Raw genomic sequence first — 21192 nt, 5'->3', positions numbered from 1 at the left:
ATAACTAAAAGAAGCACCAAAGAGGAAAATATTCTGACAAGATTAAGGGTTGGACATATTATGCTGAATAAAACCTTAAAAATCATAAATAAACATCCAGCAGGATTATGTGAGCACTGTGGAATAGAGGAATCAGTAGAACATGTTATTTGTGTTTATCAAAAGCATACTAATGAACGAGAAACAATGAAGAATGGATTTAGGAAGGTGGGATTGGATGAAATAAATCTTAAAATATATATTTACTTATGGATTAGAGTTTATTTCTTTATCTCAAGAGAACAAAGCTCATTAAGAGAATTTAGAGGGGTTTCATTTAAATAATTTATAAATAATCGGGTTTATTTGTTTATTTTGAAGGATTTTATTATTTTTTTAATTATTATGAAATGGGTAAACTCTAGTTCGCACTCCAATACAGTAGGAGGCGATAATGCCATTAAGGTTAATGTTGGTGCTACCCGTCATAAAACAGAAGAAGACGAAGAAGAAGAAGAAAAAGAAAAAGAAGAAGAAGAAGAAGAAGAATGCTAACCCCTAAACCTACCCCACACCTGACCCTAACCAGTGAATTTGGCTGCTTGGCGGGATCGGCGCTGAATAGGATGGTAAAGAAAGTTGCAGTTCAGGAGATAATCAGTTAATAAGATTATGCGATATGAGATGACCGTTCCGTAACTCCCCGACCGGACCTCACCGGACAATGGCACCTTTTTAGTTACACCCAGCGTCACTACCCCATCCTACCCTGCGACTTTAGAGCCCCGGGATGCCCCTGTTGCTTAAAACAAAGCGATAGAGTAAAATGTTTCCCCTGCGCTGGGACTATTCTCATTTATATCATTAAGAGGTTCACTCCGGTCCGAAACAGCACTGGCCACGAGCTATGGGCTCTGCTCTCACGGAGAATACTGATCTATATAGCAAATTTGATTTTAGATCAACTAGAAATTATGTTTAATTTCTAAAGTTGTATTTGGTCTTTGCGCGAATAGACCCCACACCATTTACCCTTCTCGAGACCCTATTTTCCAATGCGAAATAACTGAACTGGGGTTATATACCATATTTGTAAGAGCTTTAAGATACATAGTTTTAAATAAATATAATATCGCACAAATCAAACTTGCTCCTACACACAAGTCCTATCAATGAATTATATGGCGACACCTAGTGGTCATATGATGTAGGCCTACTAAGCTGCTGCTTGAATCACGAGCAACCCAAACAAAATGAGAAGTTACTGCAGTCAGAATAGGCTCACTATGATGATAGTTAACACTGTATAAAGGCCAACTAAAAGTTTTCTTTCTTTTATGGTATGTTAAAACTATTTATATATCAAACTGCTTACAGACATGTCGTCTTACTTCGCCGTGTTTAACCTAACACAGTGTAGAAAACAAAAAGTAAGAGAATGGATGAGGCAAGAGAAACGTACTAGCAATCAACATAGAGTGCTGGTATGACTCTTCTAACCTCACCACATAAATTCAAAAAAACTCTATAATCAACCTAACTGCACTACATCCTCACGGTGCTCTGGTTCCCACTTCCATCAACAGGATAGAGTGCGGTTTGAATGATTAACCCCTAATTACGGGGTCCTAATATTTTGTCCTTTTTCCTGACTTGTACAGGGCTTTCAAACGTTTCAGTAACCAGCTAATCAAGGAAAATAGCTTCCACCAGCTTCCCAGATGCTGGTCAGCTTGAGTCCTTTCTGTTTCTTTCAGATCATCAGCAGAGAGAACTTTGACAAAACGTAAATACTGACATATAAATGTACCACAAAACCATAGTTTGTTTTTTTGTTGGAATATATAGAGCTTAGTCAATATAGCACATTATATAATTTCTGACAGGAATGAACACAAGGCTGGAATTGCTGTTTGTGGATGTCAGAGGGTTCAATGGATTGCTTAAAAACATACTGATTGTTCGGCTGATGAAACGTCTTTCCGATAGATTTTCAGTAGGCAAAACGGTTTTTAAAAGTTGTGAAAATTACATGTGATCTAAGCCCTCTACAGCACATTGTAAAATTTAACATGGCATCTACCCTAAGGTCTATGGTTCCATTAAGAGCCTTTTAACATCCGTGGAAACAACAGCACACTGCACAAAAGATTCTTTATAGTGGAAAAGGTTCTTCATATTATTAAAATGTTTTACACTAAGAAAAAAAGTTTCTTTTAAGAGCTGTTTACAGAAAGGTTCTCTCTGTAAGAGCTACCGGTGCTAGGGGTGCCAAGAGACAAATGGCTTTACACGAGATAAACATGCATCCCTGTTTGGGGAATTTACACTTTATATATTTTTATTAGGAACCCAAAATGTATGTAATAGTATAGTAACTCTTAAAGTAGGCTAAAATAATGCCATATTTGCTCAGAAGCTTATTTGCCAGTGGTTAACTTCACAACAGCCCAGAACCTGACACTCAGTGTGCATAGGTCAGAGACTGTCCTTCAGGCCTCTAGTTAAAATATAAATCAACTAAAGTTTTTTACTTTTTGACAAAGAATTCAACAACTTTGATGGGTTCCTTGTACTTGTTAAGGAAAGTATTATATGTGAAAGTGTGAAAATGAAAAATGTTATTCAGAGAAAATAGATGTTTAACATCTTCATTACATTCCAAACAGCATAACTGATGCCGGTTGAACACTAGTAAATGTAGGATAAATAATGGTTTGAGGAAAGAACTGACTTGAGAAGCATAGCTACCACACAAAATAAATATTGTAACAGCAAGCACAGTATAAAGATTTTGTGTAGATTAAAGACTGGGTTACGAAATACCCTTTCATATAGCATACACAATGATTCACCATTTGTCTTTATAGTATATTGCCAGTGAATACATTGAAAGTAAATGGTGACTGGATCACTGATAAATGGCCAACAGATAAATACTGGTTCTAAACAACATTAGGGACAGATGATGGTGATCTTTGGGTGTGAACAACCCCTTTAATCACAATGGCTAACATAGTTGTGGTTCCTATAGGGTTCCTGCTCATTGTGATGTTTTTCATTGACTTTTGCAACTTTTCATAGAAATGTTTGGATGACAGAAGCGCAGAAACAAGCAAAAGCAACCTCGTTCAGTAATGTTTTTCACTGTATTCTCTCACCATTGTTTTGTTAACCCAAGTGGGCTCTGTGTTGGTGCACAGCTGAGCCAATAGCGTGTCATCGTGGGCTGGCTTTCTGCTGTGCACGAGGAAACTATCGTACTTGATGGGTGTAGACATACTTCTCAGCCAATCATGGGCGTCGAGAGGAGGAGCTATAGGACCGTTTCAACCAATCACGTTGGTTTAGAGGCGGGAGGTACGCAGTGTTACTTGCGCAATGTATTTGACACTCCTCTCGACCAATCATAGGCAAAAGTGGGCGTGGTTGCTGAAAATGTTGTCCATCTAAATCATTTGTGGGCATGTATAATATTGACATGTCCCGCCTACTGGCCGGTCTGCAGACTCGCACAAATACAGTTGTGTGTTTCATAAAAATGCACTCAGATGCGTCAAGTAAGTACAATAGTACGTTTTCACTGCTATTCGTATTCTGTCGACCTGTGATGGCAATTGCGAACTTGCTGCACCCAGACAAGTCGCCGTGACTTCTTTTAAGATGTATGATTCGCTGTATTGACGCATTTTGTGAGTAAAGTAGCCGTTCGTTACCCGAGCATAGAAATCATCAGATTGACTCTGAGCTTGCGAGCTGCTCTCTTTGTGTTTTTACTCCGATATCTAGGGCGCTTGCAAGCGACAACGACCTTGCAAGGAATAACGCTGCATTTTAGCCTGCTTTGCTTGAGTATATACAGCAATCCGAGCAAGGTATCTGATCCTATTTACACAATACACTTGTACACTAATTACCTTTAATACCCAAATAACCATAAGGGATCCATCTCCTCACAACTCGAGTGAGCAGTGCAAAGCAACCGAAGAGCAAGTGAAAGATTGTTTTTTTTAAGAGCTAAACAGGTCGGTTTTTTCGAGAAAACTGCGGAAAAATGACAGGGGGTGAAAATTGTGACGCAGTTGTGTAAAAAATTAGTGCTTGCAAACACGATCTGGCGCATTACTGTACGTCCATCTGACAGATCAACTGCATATCGTTGTGAAAGAAATGTCTTTGATCAAAGATAGAAAATCTTTTTTGCAGCATTTGGGTCGCATTCATCAGTTGGGGAGAGTACCGATTGAAATTATGATTTGAGGAATTCTGGGAAATGTGGTTTATTCAGCCGAACCATTTCATTGGCAAACACAGGCGTTGTTTGTCATTAGACTACATTCCCCAGAAGTCCACAGACTCCAGATACTTTGTAAAGTCGTTGCAAGTTGTGCGTGTATACACTTATATGCGAACTATGTGGCAGAAAATCCTATTTTTAACTGCAGTCGGTTATATAGATGTGAATGTTTGAAATGTGTTGGTGTGAATTCGAGTAATACTGATTCTTACATGTTTGGGGTATTTCATATTCACTGGCATTCCTGACAACTGTGTCACACGCTCACAAATAGTCTCATTTTATGTCGAGTTTGCTTTAATAAGGTCCTGGATTATATACCGGACTATGTTTAAACTGGATCTCGTTCATCAACTCTGAATTTAATGTTGTTTCAGGGGCTTGTCTACTCGCACAGCGCTTGTACAGAAAGGCCTGCACCGATACGTAATTTTCTAGATCTGAAAAACGACAACGTGGAAGTTTATAATGTGTGCAAAATGAATCATATGCGTATGTCATTTTCACATTGCTACTTTGTCTTTAATCCCTCTGAAAATTCATAATACTAACCTAGTTTTCATGCGCCAGCACATTGTTTTATTCTTTGAGCATTGTAATTAGTTTTTTCCACTTCGACTAAATCAAAAACAGTCTAATAAATACCTAATATATTATTCATTTTATTTGAAAACAAGCGTCAAAACAAGTAAAGTTAATGAAATAAAAGTTACATCAAATATAAGCAGTATAGAAGGGATTACTATGGTGTCTGATCCACCTTTGCCATAAAAATAAGATCCATGCACTTCAAAATAGAGCTTCTTTATGCTTTAGAATATGATATTTACTTCCATTGCACTGCATGAGGACAATTCTTAGACACTGAGGTATAGTGGACCTTTACAAAGATGCCATTGACTTTTCACAACCCACATCTATTCATATCTGAATATCATTTTTGATATTTCGGCTATATTATCTTGAAGAAACCCCTGAATGAAAAACTCTGGATCTAAAGGTAAGTTGATGACGAAAGAGAATTGGCATTACTGACTTTCTACGAAAAAATTCAGTTGCATCACATTATCACATACAGTGAATTAATGCATCTTCTGAAGTGTTAGGTTACAAGATTATGGAATATTGCTGCGTACCTTTTGTCCAACTGGTGTTTAAGTATATCTTTGTAAGCCTGTTTCAATCTGTACTTGGCTCTCTGTGCATATATATTCTTAAATGTATCTAATCCCAAATCTTTTTTCACAAATTCGCTAGGACCTGATATTAACATGCTAGAGAAATATGGCCTCCACACTGGCATTTACTTTCTTGATGAAACCATACTTGATAATATAAAGATTATGGATGACAGTGTTGGTAGCCGGCTGTATTCGTAATGAAGACACATAGAGCAGTTAAATGCATAGTGTATGCATTAGCCTATTAGAAACACTTCAGAATCTCACATGGCCTATCATGTTTCCCTGTCATTTTACAGGCTGACTGGAGCAGATGCTTCTTTCCTATGTCCTCAATAATTTCAATGTATACACGGTGCGAACATATATATACACACCACAACAAGCAACAAACAGAAACCCATGTACAGCCCAGATGCTTGTACATAACTGCCAGGAGTAACAGATGTTTATTTTTATATGTCCCTCACAGATTTCCAGCTGAACTCTCATTTGTCCACACTGGCCAGTATCCACAAGATCTACCACACCCTGCACAGGCTGGTAAATATGGACTCCGTTTGCATGCACTTAAATACTCATCGGCTTTATTGGCAGATTTAACATTCATGCCTTTAAATAGTTTAAACCAAGAGCATTTATACAGGTGTGATTTGTGCACGTTTTCATCACTAGATAATTGACTTTTTTGTTTCAGTGTGATTCTGGCAGGTAAGCCAATAAACCAACCTGAAATCAACAAAGTATTCAGTTTTATTCAAAACATGCTTGCTTTAAGGCCCTTACTGAAGTATAAGAACCAGTGTATCAAGACTGATCAAACTCTCTGAAATGCTAAATTTATTCTTTGCTATAGTTGAATTCAGCAAATAAAGGTTTGTGATTATGATTACGATTTGAATGCACTTGGACATTTGTCTGATTTGTCAGCCTTCAAACTGTCCTCAAACGTGACTTTTAAAAGAAAACTTTAGAATTTTCTAGAACTATGTTTAGAATAGATAGTTCATGCAGATTTTGAGACACATCTGTATTTGATAAATTAGCATAATCATGATTGTTTTTGACAAAAAAAACCTAAACAAACAGGCGAGGGATAGCAGATGTGTTAAACTATATGCATATATATATATATATATATATATATATATATATATATATATATATATATATATATATATATATATATATATATAAATAATAAAACTGCATGCAGAATTTAGCAGATGTGATGACAGCTGACATTGTTGTGTGAATATTATTAAAACAGGCCATAAATCTCTATTCCTTGGTTATAGGACAGTTGTAGTTCTTATATTGAGATTAATGCAAAAGCTGACAGTGCTGTACTGGCCGTTGTTGCTTGTCTTGGTAGATTAGCATTGTGGGATAGCAATGTTTGGCTATATGTGGAGTTGGGACACTCAACGGCATTATTACATACTACATATTAACCTTTGATCAAGTAATTTACTTAAATAACTACCCTCATAACCCTGATTCACACAGAATTTTGTTCTACATTAGCTTATTTCCAGAACTGTCCTCCGAGAAGAGCACAGGCAGCATCTATAAAGGTTACAAGAAAAAATGACGATCAGCCACCTACATCACACAAATACTCATGATTACTTTATTCTTTTTATGGTGCGGTGCTAATAGCTGCTACTCTGCTGCAGAATGTTGTTTGAGTAAGAGAGAGAGAGAGAGAGAGTGATTGTGGGTGTTTCTTTTTCACCATAGAACCTGACAGAAGACGTCGGCCCAGAGACTCACGGTACAGGTAGTGACCTCAAATCCGACATGGCGTGCTCCTCCATCCCTCCATAATCTTATCAACTAATATCAAACATAATTAAAAAAAAAATGGTACTTAATGCTGGAAACATGCATCATATGTATCAGTTTTTTTTCTTCTACACAACTATTAAAAAATGTTGGAGTCAGTAAGATTTTAATGCTTTTATTTAGCAGGGATACGTTAAATGGATCGTAAATATCATCAGATTTATGCATCAAATAAATTCTGTTCTTTTGAACATTCTATTCATCAAACAGTCCTGAAAACATGCAGGCCAACTTGGGAATGACTGAAAAAGGGGAAAAAAAAAAAATCTTTGTCTCTCTTTTCCAGCCTGCTGCTCCAGAGCCATGCCCCCCAGGAAAAAGAGGAGACCCACTGCTGGAGATGACCTGTCTGCTAAGAAGAGCCGGCAGGATAAGTATGCTCAAAACATTCACCTTTCCATTCATCCATCCATATCTCCAGGCCTTCAGCTCTGTCCATTCCATCAGTCCGTTAATTTTCCTTTAATTCACTCAAACATACACGCTTATCCATCTATCTGACTTCTTGATTAACAAATAAACTAGTTGTCTGTCAAAGCATGTCAATTAAGAAATTCTGTATTTATGAACAAAAGGAATTGAATGTTGTTATAATAAAATAATGTCAAAAGAAAGTTGCAATTATCATAACTGTTAATTGTACCATCCTTCCACCTCTTTGTGTGGGTGGATTTCTGCCCTCAGAGCATGTGTCTCTTCTTGTTTGTATCAGATGTAGCACGTTCGTGCTTTAATGTGTATACAAGTGTGTGTTAATGTGTATTTAAATAGCCTCCGCTCAGTCCTTGTCTATTCATTTCAGTGTTTACAGAAAACAGGAGACATTGCAAATCCAGGAGGCGGAAGCTTTTTCTAGCAAGAGATGTCTAGAATGGTTCTACGAATACACAGGTACGTGGGCATAATTGTAAGTCATATTGGGTTTGTCACAATACTATGAACTATTGCAATTGTATATCTCTTTGATTTCATTAGTAAGGTCTTAAAAAGAGTATAATCACATCAGAATCTGGTAAGTTTCTAGAAGGCAGTGCATAATGTCAGCTAAATGTAGGCTTTTTTTGGATTCAGAATTACATCCTTGTGTCTTCAGACACTTTCCAAATGAAGTTAAGATGTAAATGTATGGTATAAGTATATACTAGCATGTATTTGGAAACTTAAGTCGCACTTAAAAATGTCTGAATTTCATTGCATTGCATTGCATGCAAAATATGAAGATAAAAAATATCAAACCAAGTGGCATCTGAAAAAAATATGCTTTTCTTAGAACTAACTTCACTTTTTCAATTATTTATAACCATTTGGTCTCAGAGTCATTCTTTTTGTGAATATATAAAGTCAGTTCCTGTTAAGTTCAAAGTGCCCTGGCACATCAACATGTGAACATGTTCCACAGAAGTTTGACAACTAGAAAGTGTCCGAGACTTTTTGTTTTTATTTTAAACGGTATAGCTATTGCTTCATATTTTGAAACCTAAGTTAACAAACTTGCATTTTTGTAAAAATGTTTTGATTTAATTATTCTTGTTCTGCAGTTCTTTAAAATAGATGCCATGTTTTTAATGTAATACAAAGACATTTATGCATTTTTAATTGTGGCTTAATTGTATAAACACGTTTTGGGGCCTCTGTATATAATAGTAAATTGTGTCTGAATGTGTTGTATAAATAGGGTGCGAAGATGTTGTTGGACCTGAGGGGATGGAGAAATTCTGTGAAGACATTGGAGTGGAGCCAGAGAATGTAAGAACTAAACTGAGCTCATAGTTTCATAGTTTATTCTAAAAATAAATCGTCTGTAGTTTTACATTTTAATGCATGTTTCTACGCAGGTAGTGATGCTGGTATTGGCCTGGAAGCTTGACGCCCAGAGTATGGGTTACTTCACTTTACAGGAGTGGCTCAAGGGAATGGGTTCATTGCAGTATGTCTGGCCAAACATGGAACTTAAATGCATCTACTACCATGCTACTTCACTTATTCTTATCCCAACCTTCACTTTTCCTCTTCTTCTTTCATACGCAGATGTGACTCTACTGAAAAACTCAGGAACTCTCTAGACTACCTGAGGTCTGTCCTCAATGATGTCACCAGTTTCAAGCTCATTTACCGATATGCCTTCGACTTTGCCAGGGTAAGAGTGACAGTGTATATGCATTAGGACAGATGATTGATGAACATTAATCACCATTCACTTTAGAAGCTCTGGTCTTCTTTTAATACTTCAACACTATATTTGGTTATGCCAGTGGCTGTGCATCTGGAACCTTTCTTTGTTTTTTTTCCCTGCGTGCATGCTGGGCACATCACAGTCCTTCAGTTACAGTAGACAAGGGCTTGAGACTGCTGAGAGATGGTGCTATTTTGGGTTGTTTCACCTCTTTGTCTGCTCAGCAGAAGTATCTCTTGTCCATATAGTTGATTTTTTTTTTTACTTCCTTGGTATGAATTGTAAAGCGACTGGACCTTTGCTGAGTGAAGCTCTTACTGGAGCCATTCGATAGGGCCAATAAAGTGGAGGAGTACAAATAAATAGCTTGTGGCAACTTTGAATGGATAACATGACATTCATCCTGTCTAGATGAAACAGAATTGTTCATGTCTGGACTCATCTTGAATAGAGCATTTTGTCCTTTCTTGTGCACTAGTAACATATTATGGCAGTTAGTGATTTTTAAAGACATTGATATCTATTTTTGCTTATCAAGGTGCAGGGACAATAATCGTGTCTGCCCTCAGGTGGTTATATTATAATATGTTCAAGTTCTGACTGCTTAGAATATAGAGTACAGAGTACACTAAATTCCAAAGCGAAGCAACCTAGTTTTAAGTACCTTGGCAATAATGGGTCATTTACAGATTGTTACCTCACCACCATAAATTGCCAGCTAAGTATTTTTATTGTGATGTGTGAACTTGTATTCAGACTCGTTTAACTTTAATATGCTTCCACCCCTTTGTAGGAGAAGGATCAAAGGAGTTTAGACTTAAATACTGCCAAGTGCATGCTGGGACTTCTGCTTGGGAAGACCTGGCCATTGTTTCCAGTGTTTAACCAGTTTCTAGAAGTAAATAATTTAATCTTTACAGTCTATCAGTGCCACTTCAGTTATTTTACAAGATCAGTCAAATGTTTGAACACAACTTCACATCCATTATTACTACTCATTATTATTATTAAAGACATAGTTGGCTCAAAAATGAAAATTCTGTCATCATTCACTCACCCTGATGTCATTCCAAAACAGTATGACCTTTTTCTTCTGTAGAACATAAAATAAGATATTTTGAAGAATGTAGGTAACATTCTTCAACAGCAACAACAGAACACTTCTTTCACCAAAAAGCAAATAAGTCATACAGTTTTAGAACAACACAAGGCACAGTAAATGTTGACATTTCACTTCATTATCACTTTAAAGTCATGAAAATGACAATGGAATAATACAAACTTTGAAACTACATAAACCTCAAACAGATAACATGTAAGACTAATTTTAAAAAATAGTTTCTTATATTTGAGCATATATTTGATGTTAAGCCAATTTCATGCATCATGGGATGCTTTTTAAATGGTATTGAAAGCATTGACTGCTTTTTTGTTCCAACTCATCCTTTTAAGGGATAGTTCACCCAAAAATGAAAATTGTCATTTACTCAACCAGCTGTTTGGCTCTTCAAAATTCTTCAAAATATCGTCTTTTATGTTCAACAAAAGAAAGAAACTCGTACAGGTTTGGAACGACATGAAGTTGAGTCAGTGATATGAGCATGAAAATTATGCAATTTTTGTGAGTACAAATATTTGGCTGGTAGTTTATACAGATTTATGCACATCAGTACATATTGTCTTATAATTAAGTCTGAAATCTTTAACAATTTTCCCCATTTTTTTCCACAGCAATCTAAGTATAAGGTTATAAATAAAGATCAATGGTGCAATGTTCTAGAGTTCAGTAGGACTATCAACCTTGATCTCAGTAACTATGATGAGGACGGGGCCTGTGAGTACAAGCACTCACACATAAACATGCCTCTCAATTTAGACCTCCATCATTCTTTTGTACAATACAGCTGGAAGTACATCAGATTTGTCTTTCGTCTTATTTTTCCTCTTTCCTCAGGGCCAGTGCTTTTGGACGAGTTTGTGGAGTGGTATAAAGACCGAGAGATGTCGTAGCGACAGCTTCCCCATGCCTACCACCATCACCAACTAGATAGACCAACTAATCGCCAACAATCACCATGACAATGACGACAGAAACGGTTTTGAAACAAACATCTAGAAAACTGAAGTGTTAGGGACGGACTGATGGTGGCCCATGGCGCTGAGGGCTTGAGTGTGTGAGTGTTTGCATAGAATGTAATTATCAATGCACATGTTTGTATGTCGCCCTTTTAGCCGGGGCCATAGGAGGGTCACTGGTGGTTGTGTGTTGGAGAAACAGCACCTCACCGACTCCACCTAATGTCCCCCATAGCCCACAATGCATTGTGGGTAAGCACACGGCCAGTCTTGGTGCCGCCTTCCCACCCCACTGTGATGTTTCATATTGCTGTGAATGTTTCAATAGGCTCTTATAAGGAGGATGAATTTGGATTCTCCACAAGGCAGGGTAGGTAAAAACTCCCATACTGTATGAAGTTTAGGTAATTTAGGCCTGAAAGGGAAAAAGAAGAACCTGCTTGGCTTTTTACTGAAGGTCAGTGACTTATTACTAAGGTTCAAAATGGAAATAGCTTACAGTGTCGCTCTGCTGATGTGGTCCAAACACTGTTTACTACAGTTTTCATGTTGGAGGATGATGACAGTCAGGGCATGTTACCATAGATACACAGCGACCTTTGCCATAAGTTTTATTTTTACCAGCCTCACTGCACTTGGATGCCATTTAATAAAGCGCACCACATGCAAGAGTGTCAAAGACATTCTGCTGTAAGTACTTCCATTGGTGTTGTTATATCAGTATCCCTTTCACCACTTACATTCTTGATTTTGATTATGAGATCAACAAGAACAGCTTTACTGTTCACAACATTAAGAACAGTGGGTTATACTTATCATGAGCATAGAGCCCAGTATCTTTTTCCTGGCTCGCATGACCATTGTGTATTCGCACAGCAATGGCAAGATATGGGCATCTTGTAGAGGAGTGTGAGCAGGTTAAAGTGACTGTGGAATGCATTCACTATATCATTTGATTCCTTAGCAATGCAACTGTACTGTGCATGTCATGGTTAAAATGACAGGACATGGATCTAAGGGAGAGACAACGAGAGAAAGCTGTTAAAAGTGCACTTTTGATTTCTGTGATGAATTGCCACAAAAATATTAAAAACAGGTATCCTGCCCTAAACACTGGCACTATGGCAAGCCGTTTTGACTTTTATTCCTTCACATGATATTAATTCTTGATATCACCAATTCAATTTGTACTAGTTAAAATGCTAATTCTTGATATCAGGAATAACATTTCTACTAGTAACAATGTTAATTTCTGATATCAAGAATTAAATTGTTGATATCAAGTATTAAATTTTTGATATGAGATATTACCCTCCCAATTGTTGATATCAGAAATACATTTTCAGATATCAGAAATGAACATTGTCACTAGTGACAATTAAATGGTTGATATCAAGAATAGACATTTTTACTAGATTTACAAGAATTGTATTTCTGATATGTGAAATTGGAATTTAAGTAAGAAATGAATTCTTGATATCAACAATTGATTTTCAACGGCAGCCTATGATGACATTTAACTAGTGAAAATACAATTACAGATAACAACAATTTAATTATTGATATCAAGAATTAGCATTTTAACTAGTGAAAATTTAATTGATATCAAGAATTAACATTTTTACTAGTGGAAATCTAATTCCTGATATCAAGAATTAGCATTTTAACTAGTAAAAATTTAATTGTTGATATCAAGAATTCATATCCTGAGAAGTAATAAAAGTCAAAACGGCTTTCCATACTGGCACTCCTTTGGCCACATCTTCTTCCACAGATCTTGTGGTCAAATGTGATCACCTTAACCCATAGTGACCAATACCTAGCAACTATTTAACGTTCTAGTTATGTTTGTAAAACTGTTGAGTTTTGTCTATGGCTGTGGCGTGAAGCTAACTTGTCATCTGAACACGAAAAAAAATGCATGCATGCATTCTGCAATTAGAGCCGTCTTTGTGAATGAATGAGGTTTTTTTATTATTTTTTTGCTCTTATTTTTTGTACAGGTATTTGTAGAAGTGGACTTTTTTGTGCTTAATTTGGGTATCCGCGGTCATGCAGTCTTAACGCTTTATGAAAAACATGATTGTGTGATTGTATTTAAAGCTTAAACACACTTGTAACCTCATCTGTTGAGATGTTCTACTCTGCATTGCCTTCTCCACCAAGTGCTAAACTACCATGTGCATGAGTGAATGCAGCATTTCAGTATATCTGCAATTTCATGTAAACATACTAATTTTATGTTAATGTCATACAGAGGCAGAGTATGACAAAATCATTATTAACTTTATTAAAGCTTATTTAGGGTAACAAAAAAGGGTTACAAGACATTTTTGTTCTGTTTTAGGATTTTTTTTTTTTTCTACTTTCTGAAAAGGTTTCTAACCATAAATTATTTATCAAGTATTCCCCCAGCATCTAAGAAGCCAACAGTCTATGTATGCTGTGCATGCTGACCAGAATCCATTAGAAAAACGTCTACAGACACTTGTTATAATCCCATTCATCTGCACCTGTTTGTGCCTGAGGGAAAAGTGGTTTTAAAATTATTTCAACAGATACAAGTTCCCTGTGTTATGACCGTTGCTTTTGTTGGGGGAGTATGTAATGCAGAGGGCTGAGCATTCTCATCTGACTGTATATATGTATGGATGTGTGTGTATATGTGTTTGTTTTCACTGTAACCTCTCTACATTCAATATATATAAAGGGGTTTATTAACGAAACGTGGAGTCATTTAATCTGTTTTAGATAAAGGGATGGAAGACTTGGATTAACAACTGTTCTGAAGTCATGCTGAGACTTTTCCCCTGTTTGCTGGAAAGCTAGTATTCAACAAAAACATTAAGATTTAATGAAAGTGACCAAGAAACAGTCATTCAACCGCGTTGGAAGAAAGTTTATTGCCCCATTAATGGATTAAAATGTCTTGTCATTGAGTGCAGTTTATAGCCTCTGGATTTTCTTTTAGTGCTGCACATGACTGATAAAATCAAGTGTTCATATTCTTAGACAATACATATTCTTATGTACATTCATACATTGTTTCGATGCAAAAAGAACAGAATTTCTATTTATGAAATACTGAAGTTTAGGTTATGTTCAAAATTATATTACAGTTTTACAATACTTCGTAAAAAGCAAATCCCTACCCTCAAAAGCTGTGGTTTTGAAAGCATCAGCTCAAAATGAACTCTTGAGCTAAATTAAATATTCCCTATACTTTGGAGTGGACTTGGAATCAAGTGTTGATGTACTCTTAGTTTTAAGGCCCCGTAAAACTGGGGCTTCGGCTCCTTCTGCGTTACTGGAAGTTAAGGTGTTCCTTGTAGAAACACTGCTGTAAATATGTTCTGGTTCGAATGATGGTGGTACTTCTCCATAATCTGCTGGTAATCTGTCCTGCTGTTCGCCGTTTTGTTGAATGGGGGATAGGGATGCAATGTTAAACTCATCCATTTCCTTTCTCCTTTGCTGCTGTAATCTTCTGCGTTCTTGCCTTTGGATTTCAGAATTTTCTCTGAGATACTCTCTGGCATCCCCCTGTTCTAGGGGAGGTGGCGATGTCTGTGGAACTGCTGGTGGCTCATATTGTGGTGCTGGTACATCCACATCCACAACCTCATGTCCTACAGAGTGTTTGTCACTGGATGAGGAACTTGACTTCTTTGACTTCAGGCCAGTCTGTTCTACTGCACTGTCTATAAGCTGTCCTTTCGTAATATTGTCCTTGGAAGTAAACTCAGAGGTCCATGATTCTGACTGGGTCTTTATTATTGATGCAGAACCTTTTTTCATTGAGGCAGGAGGTGACACCTCAGATGGTAAATGGGACCATGTGGTTTCAATGTCTGTATTTGTAGTAGGTGTTAAATCTCTTTTCATTAATTTGGTTGAAGATGATGGTTCACTTTTTGTGAATGCAATGTACCTCTTTACCTTTGGGACGTTATCAAGAGATACACCAGTTTCTTGAAAGAACTTTCTGTCTGTTTTTCCAATGATATTAGCAGATGGTTTGACAGCTGAAGTGCTCGATATCTTTGTTTCTTGAGCTACCCCTGATATTCCAACTCTTTCAGCTAAGACAGCAGTTGATGCCCGAGCAGGATACTGTTTTTCAATAGGTGTGAATTCAATGTATCTCTTAACTCTCGGTAGATTTTCAGATGAAGTGATCTGTGTCTTTGATGCTTTTTTATTTCCATTAGTAGATGGTTGTACGTAATCTTCAACTGAAGTGCTGGATCCCCTTAATTCTGTTGCTGTCACCTTTATGGATTTAGCAACACTTGAAGATGGAAGTTTTGACTGTGCAGAGGAATAAGGTTCACATTGTGTGAATTCAATGTACCTCTTTACTTTAGGGATTTTGTCAAGAAATTCACCTGTTTCTCCAATGGTTTTGCCATCATTAGTAGATGGTTTATCATCATCTTCAGATGAAGAGCTTGGTCTCATTGTTTCTTTAGCTACCACAGATACATTGACTCTTTCAGCTGAGATAGAATTTGTTGTCTGAGCTGGAGATTGACTTTCAGGATGTGTGAAATTAATGTATCGCTTAACTTTTGGTATTTTATCAAGCGGTGCTCCAGTATGTCCACCAAAATAGTCTTCCTTAGAGGGGATGTCATCCTCAGATGAAGTGCTTGATCTTTGTGTTTCTAAAATGACCTCAGATATTCCAACTCTTTCAGCTGGTAGAGAAGTTGTTGACTGCTCCGGGGACCGATGTGTGAATTGAATGTATCTCTTAACTCTTGATATTCTGTCAAGATGTGCTTCTGTTTGCCCAACAACACTGTCTTCCTTAACATTCTCCTTAGGAGATATTAGAGTACTAGATCCTGTTTTTGTCACCTTTACAGACTTTACAGTGCTTGGAAGAGGATATGGTGCAAGAACCTGGGAAGGTTCAGATTGTGTGAACTTAATGTACCTCTTCACTTTTGGGATTTTGTCAAAAGAGTCACCTCTTTGTTTAAACACATCATCACCATGAGTAGATAGCTCAACATCATCATCAGATGAAGTACTTGATTTCCTTGTTTCTTGAACAAGCCCAGATATTTCAAGTCTATTAACTGAGAGAGCAGTTGTTGTCTGAACAAGAGGTTCACTTTCATGCTTTGTGAATTGAATATATCTCTTAACCTTTGGAATTTTGTCGAGAGATGTTCCAGTTTGTCCAAAGACATTGTCTTCCTTAGCAGTTAGTGTGACATCTTCCTCAGATGAAGTGCTTGATCTCCTTGTGTCTTGAACTACCCCTAATATTCCAAGTCTTTGAGCTGAGACAGCAAATGTTGACTGAGCAGGGGATTGACTTACAGGATGTGTGAATTGAATGTATCTCTTAACTCGTGGTACTCCGTTAAGAGACACTCCTATTTTCTCAGAGCCATCGTCTTCCTGAACATCATCCTCAGATGAAGTGCTCTCCCTAGTGGCTCGTTGTTTCAATTCAGTTTCCATCACCTTCATGGATTTTTCCATGGTTAAAGGACGAAATTGTGACAGATTTGAGGAGTATGGTTCAGATTGTGTGAACTTTATGTACCTCTTTACTTTTGGGATTTTGGCAAGATATTCACTCGTTTCTTCAGTTATATTCTCGTTTTTATTAGTCGGTTTAACATCTTCCTCAGATGAAGTGCTCCATCTTGTTGTTTTAGCAACAATAGTTACATTTACTCTTTCAGATGAGAGACCAGTTGTTGTCTGAACTTGAGATTGAATTTCAGGATGTGTGAATTGAATGTATCTTTTAACTCTTGGCACCCTATCAAGAGATGTTCCTGTTTGTTCAGAGACATCTGTTTGTTTGACATCATCATCAGAAGAAGTGCTCAATCTCTTTGCTTCAGATTTGGTTTTCACCTCAGTTGTGACTTGCAGTGTATCTGAAGTGGTGGGCGACACTATTGGAAGATGAGATACAGGCTGTTTAAATTGAATATATCTCTTTACTTGTGGTACTCTATCAAGAGAAATACCGATTTCCCCAAAGACTTCAGTTTCCACTTTCCCTTGTTTAACTACTCCTGAGGTTGAAGATGAAGATGTTGACTGAATGTGTTGTGGAGGAAGTTCAGTCTCCTTAAACTTAAGATATTGCTTTACTTTTGGCACACCATCAAAAGATACATCTGTTTTAGCAAAGAAATTATCACTGTCATTCTGAGATCTAACATCATCTTTAGACGTGCTGGCGGGCATAGACTTTACTGCCTCAGTTGTGACAGTAGGACTGGATATTGATAGTGTTGGGGAAGAAGGTTCAAACTGTTTAAATGTGATTAATCTTTTTACTTTTGATACTCCATCAGAAGATACAGCTATTTTCCTGAAGAAATTGTCGTCCTCGGTTGTCAGTTGATCATCATCTGATGATGAGCTATATCTCCTTGTTTCCTGTATAGCATCTTTCATAGTTAAGGAAGGTGGTGATCGCAGAGTTGGGGAATGAGGTTCAGACTGCTTGAAGTGAATGTATCTTTTCACTTTTTGAATATTTTCAGGAGATACCTCTATTTGCGTTAAATAGCCCTGGTCTCCAGAGGATCTGTCAGTTGTAGCTTCAGGTTTCACTGCCATATCAATTGTGACTTTTGTAGAGGACGAAACTGATGGCAGAGTTGGAGAATGATGTTTGGACTGTGTAAATTGAACATATCGCTTAACCTTTGCGCCTGCATCGAGATTTATTTGCCCCCAAAAATTGTTTTCTGTAGCATCAGATTTGTCATCCAACATGACAGATGTGCTGGAACTTGTCTCCACTACTGCCTCAGGCCTCTTGGTTGAAATAGGTGATGTTAGAGTGGGAGAGTAAGGTTTTGGCTGACTGAATTGAATGTATCTTTTAACATTCTGCATTGTATCGAGAGATACACTTATCTTCCTAAAGAAACTGTCTTCATTGGTTGCAAGTTTGATATCATCATCAGATGATGTACTTGATCTCCTTGATTCGGGTTGTGCCACTAGTTCAGGTGATATACTTTGTTTGTTCAAGGGCAGTGTTGTCGAACAAGGTTCAGTGCTTGAGAATTGAATATATCTTTTTACTTTTGGAAGGCCGTCATACGATGCATCAACTTGTCCAACAAAATTTTTATCTTCAGTGGTTTGTTTCACATCATCCTCAGAGGAGAAACTAGATCTCCTGGACTCAGCTGTCGCTATAAATTCAGGCATGACTAGCCCAGTGGTTGGTGGAGGAGATGGTAATTGGCCTTGAGGATAGGAATCAGAGTGTGTAAACTGAAGGTATCTCTTCACCTCTGGTAAACGATCAAGGGATAAACCTTTTCCAAAGAGATTGTCTTCATTAGTGGTCACCTTAGTTTTTGACTTGGTTTGAACTTGTGATTGAAGATTCCCCTCATCTGGTTCATGTTCATGTCTGTTGAACAGTCGTGCACTTAATGCTCTTAATCTCATTAGACCTTTAGACTGTTTCTTGTCAAATACATCTGTGCTGCTGGAGGAGTTATCAAAGTCAATGTTGAGGACTTTGTTTGTGTTCTTATCTGGTGTGATGGGTCCTCTGTTCATCCCAGCTGCTAATGCAATCTCTAATTTTGTTGGGTACTCCAAAAATGTATCTTCTTCTTCACTGCAAGACGATCCGTCAGTATCATAGCCTCTATTCATTCTGTTTATACTTGACCTATAGACAGGATGGACATGGTATAGTGGCAGGCTATCATGACTTCCATAGTATGATTGATCTTGTTGTTTTTTGCGTTTAGACTTTTTTCCTGATGAACCTTTCATGGTAGAAGTAGGTGATGATGGCAGAGATGAGGAATGCTGTTTATTCTGATTAATATACACGTATTTCTTCACATTTTGACTTGTATCTTTTGGTACGGTGCTTGGCTGCAAAAATTTGATTGCTTCGTCAGTTGTGGTCTCAATTTTAGGTCTGGATACTGACAGAGTTGGGGAAGAAGGTTCAATCTGTTTAAATAAAATGTATCTTTTTACTTTTGAACCTCCATCAGAAGATACATCAAAATTGTCGCCTTTAGTTGTCAGTTCAGCATCATCATCTGAGGATGAGCTATAACTTTTTACTTCCAGCATATTATCTTTTTTAGTGAAGGAAGGTGATGATGACAGAGTCGGGGAATGAGGTTCAGGCTGTTTGAAGTGAATGTATCTCTTCACTTTTTTAATTCTATTAGGAGATACCTCTATTTGTGTTAAGCATTTGTTGTCTCCAGAGAATGCATCAGTGTTAGCTTCAGATTTCACCTCAATATCTGATAAGTTGTTGTTCTTCTTTGTTGAGGTTGGAGAAAATGATGGCAGAGTTGGAGGTCCAAAATGAGGTTTGAACTGTTTAAATTCAACACACCTTTTAACCTTTGGCACTGTATCAAGACCCACATCTACACATATCCCAAATTTGTTATCTTCACTCTTTCTTGGGGAATCATAAATATGCATACTCTCATCAACACTCTCTCCATGAGTAAGTGTCAACTGTATGTCTGATGGCTCCAGAGTGATAGTCTCTTGTCTTATAAGAATCCCAGCACTAGGCATTCTTTCATTTAAGGTGACATCTTCAAATCTATTTAAAGTGACCAAGTTTGCATAGTTCTCTGAGTCTAATTCATCCAATAACGCTGGGTTTACCACATAATTGTTTGGGCCACCTACACTTTCACCACTTTCACTTGAATTAGAGGAGCTTACTATGTCAGAGAACTCAAACTGCTTTACATCATCAACAGGAAGTTCTTTACCAAAAGGTTTGTCGAAATCAAGAACCTTTGAATCAAGGTTTATTTTGTCTGAAGGTGATTCTACTTTGCTTTGCCTCCATGTGTCATCATCCTTCAGTGGGTGTCCTAAAGCAGAGCTGGAGAGATCCCGGATACTTGACCTTTCAGAGCCGTCAGTGAAAGAAAAGCTTTCTCCACTGTCATTCCACAACTCTGGGTCCAAATGATCAACATTCTGTTCTGTCAGTTTGTTTGACCATTCTGAAAATGGCTCTGTACTAAATCCTGGAATTCTACCGATTGTGTTTTTGTTTGCCGGTATAGTGACAGCAGGAGGGTCAACACTTTGTTCAGTTTGTTTTGAGAAGTTACCTTCCTGACTTGACTGAGATGATGTTGAAGAACTGCCCCTTCTCTTTAACTGGGTGATATTATCTACATCTGGAATTGGCTCAAATTCCCTATCTTCTGTTGAGCAGGGTGGCAGTTTCTTACCATTTATGACTAAAGCATTCACTTCCCCTTCCTGTAGTGAGCTGCTGCTACTGCTGTCGGCTCTTCCTCTGTGAACCTCCATCTCAAGAGCCTGCAGTTTTCCACCAGTTACTGAGGATTTATCGTTTTCAATGGTCTCATAAAGAGCCTCAACTTCTGTGTTGCTCTCAGAGGAGCCATCTGCTTGATCATTCTCTACTGTAACATAGTAAGGCACTTGATCGTCCACCTCTGTGATTCCACCAAATGTAACTCTTGAACTCACTCTTACTTCTCGTTCTTGGTCTTCTACATCACAGTACCCTTCATTCACATAGGGCTGGGGCCCAGTGGAGGAGGTTGTTGTTGGTGGTGGTGTAGATTGTCTCTTGGATCGTATTCTCCTCCATAATTTGTCTA

General features: G+C 37.6%; 1 protein-coding gene across 5 annotated transcripts; it reads left to right on the top strand.

Moving 5' to 3' along the window:
• Positions 1 to 483: 483 nt before the first annotated feature.
• LOC306880633 (DCN1-like protein 4) lies at positions 484 to 14277 on the top strand (the record flags this gene model as incomplete). Of its 5 annotated transcripts, XM_079434279.1 has the most annotated exons (12): positions 3479 to 3539; positions 5757 to 5812; positions 5930 to 6000; positions 7201 to 7240; positions 7592 to 7679; positions 8108 to 8196; positions 8981 to 9051; positions 9141 to 9232; positions 9334 to 9442; positions 10272 to 10376; positions 11210 to 11312; positions 11433 to 14277. In XM_079434279.1, 8 exons carry the CDS (start codon positions 7609 to 7611, stop codon positions 11486 to 11488), a joined length of 696 nt encoding a protein of 231 aa, XP_079290405.1. In that variant the 3' UTR covers positions 11489 to 14277. The 5 variants fall into 5 exon arrangements, with proteins under 5 accessions (XP_079290406.1, XP_079290404.1, XP_079290403.1 ...); XM_079434280.1 differs by lacking the exons at positions 3479 to 3539; positions 5757 to 5812 and adding an exon at positions 484 to 608; XM_079434278.1 differs by lacking the exon at positions 5757 to 5812 and having other exon boundaries at positions 3446 to 3539.
• Between the last annotated feature and the right edge of the window lie 6915 nt (positions 14278 to 21192).

Source organism: Barbus barbus, assembly GCF_936440315.1.
Source record: "Barbus barbus genome assembly, chromosome: 14".
NCBI lineage: Eukaryota > Metazoa > Chordata > Actinopteri > Cypriniformes > Cyprinidae > Barbus > Barbus barbus.
The sequence above is the reverse complement of the archived record's forward strand: the minus strand, read 5'-3'. Positions and strand labels throughout refer to the sequence as shown.